At 48.8% G+C, this 4,272-nt stretch overlaps 1 protein-coding gene across 1 annotated transcript in view; it reads left to right on the top strand.

Annotated features, from left to right (window-relative positions):
- The first annotated feature begins 1,609 nt into the window (after positions 1 to 1,609).
- The window catches only part of Lrmda (leucine rich melanocyte differentiation associated), a 1,022,231-nt gene continuing 1,019,568 nt past the window's right edge, over positions 1,610 to 4,272 (top strand). The window contains exon 1 of the mRNA XM_021203463.1: positions 1,610 to 1,806. Within this exon, the coding sequence (XP_021059122.1) occupies positions 1,777 to 1,806 (30 nt within the window). The 5' untranslated portion in view covers positions 1,610 to 1,776. The remainder of the gene's footprint in view (positions 1,807 to 4,272) is intronic.

Genomic DNA, 4,272 nt, shown 5'->3' on the forward strand with positions numbered 1-4,272 from the left:
CAATAGTCACAAATAATATAAAATACCTTGGTGTGACTCTAACTAAGGAAGTGAAAGATCTGTATGATAAGAACTTCGAATCCCTAAAGAAAGAAGTTGAAGAAGATCTCGGAAGATGGAAAGATCTCGAGTTGCCTTGTATGATGGAGAGTCCTTACATCCTGATCCCAGAAGAGTCCCAGGGGGCTCCCCGGGGGAGGGATGCTCTCCTGGCCTCTCCCTTCAATGTTTACACTCAACAGCGCACCGCACCCCTTTGTCCATCACATTCCTGTTCAGCTGACTCAGCTTCACCGGGTCTGAGCTGTATCTTTGTGTGCGAGCTTGTGCACACACACACACACACACACACACACACACGAACACATATACACACAAACACACATGAATACATACATACACACACATGAGTACACATGATCACACTCAGCAACACATACACACACATGAACACATACACCAACACATATGCACATGAACACACACACACACACACACACACACACACACACGGACATGGACACGGACATACCCACTATTTTCTTCTCAGAGACACGGTCTTGTTATGTAGCACTGTAGGCCTCCAGTTTGAGATGTAGCCTCAACCCCTCCAGTGCTGTCATTACAGTCCTGTGGTTTCCCATCCACCACACCTTCGTTTCTGAAGGCTCCCCTACCATGGAAAACTTGGATTAAATGCATTTTTTCTCTTGCTAACGTGACTTTGTTCTAGGCCTACCTATCAGCCATGACCCCTATGATAGATAAGGACTGGCACCATCCTTAGGGTGGACGTGGGAAGCCAAGATCAGGCAAGGAGAAGATTCCAGAGGGAAATCTGGAATGTGGGAGCTACCAGTCTTGGGTTGGATTTCCCAGTCAGGAAGTGACAATGGTCACTTCTTCCTTCTGGAGGGTGAGGTGGGAGGGGTGTGTGTGTGTGTGTGTGTGTGTGTGTTTAGGCTCATGTGTGTGCTGCCTCTGACAGAATTAATAGCTTTGATTCTTACACGTCTCTTCCCTTGGAGCAGAATAAGAATATGAGGACCCTGAGAGTTGGAGACATTATCAGTATTCCTGCCCTAACTTTCATTACTGTCAGCTGCTGGGGTAGTGGTGGTGGGCCTGGTGAGGGCATGCGAAGAGAGTAAGGGTTGTATGACCAGATGACACGTTAAGGGGAAATTCAACCTTCCCTTGTAGCCTTCTCTCTAACAAATGGAAACTCCATCCCACCAGGAGGCCCGTTCCCCACTGTTAGCTAGCTTACACTTTTTAGACTTACTGGGGACTTTGAGTGAAGAGGCCCCTCCTGCCAGCAGTTGAGGGCGGTTATGTAACCTAGATTGTGAAATTCTGGGAAGGCCCAGTTCTGAGCCGGGGAACTAACAGCAACTCTGATGACACGTCCACGATGGGAACCCCCTTCACCCCGAAGCCTGAGTCTGATGAATGCAATAAAGCTCTGGGCATTGGATTCTGGAAGGGGCACCTCTTGGGGGAGCAGGGGTCGTAGAGGAACTGGGCAGGAGAGAGGAGTAGTCGCGTGGGGTTCCCACGCTGGGTGCAGCGCCGCGGGCCACCCGCTGCGAGCTGCCAGGAGGTGCAGGTTCACGTGCACCGGGTTGAGCCAGCCAGCGGCGGCAGCGCTGCTGCGCGCAGTTCTTGGTGGCCGTCTGGCTTCTAGGGCTTCCGCTGGTCAGCTGACCGCCCAGTGCGGAACTGCGCCGCCCGCCACCTTGCTCAGTGCCGCCCGCCTGCTGGGTCCCTGCCACAATGGCTGGGCTCATGGTCAGTGGAACTCAAGTAAGTCGGTCCAAGTGAGCCCAAGTGAGTCCCGATCCAGTTGGGGATGGGAGGGACAGTAGGGCACGGTGAGCGCCCTTTCCCTGGGAGGAGGGTTGCATGTGCAGGTGTTGTGTGCCAAGTACCCACACTTTCTCCAAGTTGAAGAAGGGCCAGGCTCTTCTTTTAATCCTGGCACACTCTGTAGTGGTGTGATAAGCAGTTGAGATCCCCCAACTCCCTCTGTCCTTAGAGTCACACTGATTAACACTTAAGGACTAACTTCTCCACGCGACCCAGTGCTGGTGGCTCATATTTTCACCAAAAGTGGTTCAGTTTCTTTCACAATGCGGGTTTTAGAAGAACTTTTGGGGTGTAAGAAAAATGTTTTAATATGCAACCGTTTACCTATTGATACCAGGCAACTGTGCAAATGCTCAGATACATTTACATGGAAGAAAGGGAGGGGGGCATGACAGCAAAGTGCACAGAGTCACCAGAGCCACAGTGAAAACCACAGAGTGTCGCCTGGCGGGGGGGCTGGAGGAGCTCTGGCTTCACAATGATGTTCCTTTTCAAGGCTGGTGGAGGCCCAGGGTGGAGGCCTACAGTTTTACTCTGGCTCTTGAAGAGGTGTCACTAGGGCATGGCAAGACCCGATGGTAGATGGTAGACACCCTGCAGTGCTGGTTTTCAGCCCTGTGGTAAGCTCTCTGGTGAACTAGGGTGAGCAGGGACCTTGTATCTGCTGAATAAAAAGTAAAGTTTCTCTTTTGCTTTGCCTCCCATGAAGCCAGCACTCTCATTTGCCAAGTTCCGCACCTTAGGGAAACAGGGTGAAAGTTCCCCCTTTAGGCGCAGAGCATCAGGGATAGGGGAATTGTTCCTCAGAGGCCTAAGAATTTTACCAACAGGAAACACAGATGCCTGCTGGGTGCACCCTACCAAGCTACTTCATTTTTTTTTTTTTTTTTTTTTTTAAATCAGAGTCTGGTAGTTCATTCCTCAACTGAATACCTTTATTGAGTGACTACTATGCACCAGGCACCCTGCAGGTGTTGATGGAAATGAGCTGAATTACCATCTCTCTGCTGCCCCTAATGACCTAACCTCCTGGGATCCCTGGCTCTGCCTGGAGCCTCAGACAGGCACAAGTCCAGAGTTCAGCAGTGAGCCTGCCAGGCTGCTTTCAGCCTCCCTGGAGTGGCCAGAAAATGAGGATCTTATTTTAACCCAGGGTATAGGGGCTTCTGGGAGTGAGTTTGGCTTCCTAGAAAGAGGGATGCATGCATGGGAAGGGGGTCCTGCCCCTCATGCATCTGCCTATGAATCAGGGTCCCCCCCCCCCACACACACACTGTGGTCTCTGCATTTCTGGTCCCAACATTCTTTGCGCTTAGTTTCTTCCAAGTTCCTAGAGAACTTGACAGCGAGGTTGAAACTTCCCAAGACTTCCTTTTTCTTATCTTGTCCTCCTCAAGACTTGATGCTTCCTGTACCCCTGATGAAGCCTGCTTCACAGAGCTCAGGGGCATCTGCTGGCTTGTGGGTAAGACTTTTTTCTTCTTCTTCTTCTTAATTTTTTTTTTTTTTTTGAGCCCTGCCCAGTATTTCAAGATAAACTATCCAGAGGAGCTAGGAAGGCTCCAGAGTAGCTCAGGGTGTTACTCTCTCCTCTTCTACACCATCTGGCTCTGGGGCTGGACTGTTTTGCTAGCATCTGCTTCACACAATTTATAAGAGAGCCCACTGTGAGAGGCAGCACCTTCAATGTGTACAATTCTAACAGGCAGTTCCTTTTCTGAAAGATAGCCATTTAATAGGATGCAATATAATATTTCAGTGCAGGTATATAGTGTGTAATGATCAGAAGAGTAGGGTTGGTGTATCATCATAGTAAATACTTATCATTTAGCTGCTTGTGCTAGAGACTTCCAGTCCTCTCTGTTGGCTGTTCTGAACCACACAATTCACAGTGGCTATCACCCATTGCTACTGTGTAGTAGAGACCATTAGAAGATATTCCTTTTAACTGCTTACCAGTTAATATTCCAGTAAACCACTATTCTACTTTCGGATAGATCTTTTAATAATTAATTAACGTGGTGCTGGAACTCTAACCCAGGACTTCCGCATGCTAAGGAAGCATGCTACCACTGGGCACATCTCCAGTCCTAGATTCTTCTTTAAAAAAAAAAAATCTTTAAAATGATTTATTTTGAGCTGGGTGTGGTGGCACATACCTTTAATATCAGCACTTTGGAGGTAGAAGCAGGCAAATTTCTGTGACTTTGGGGCCACAGCCTGGTCTACAGAGTGAGTTTCAGTACAGCCAGGGCTAGTACAGAGAAACTCTCTTGAAAAAACAAACAAACAAAACAAAAGCAGAAGAGAAAACTGATCTTTAGGTTGTACTATGACCTTACATGCACGGCCACACACACACACACACACACACACACACACACACACACACACACACACACA

The sequence above is a fragment of the Mus pahari genome, chromosome 8 (genome assembly GCF_900095145.1).
Source record: "Mus pahari chromosome 8, PAHARI_EIJ_v1.1, whole genome shotgun sequence".
In the NCBI taxonomy this organism is placed as follows: domain Eukaryota; kingdom Metazoa; phylum Chordata; class Mammalia; order Rodentia; family Muridae; genus Mus; species Mus pahari.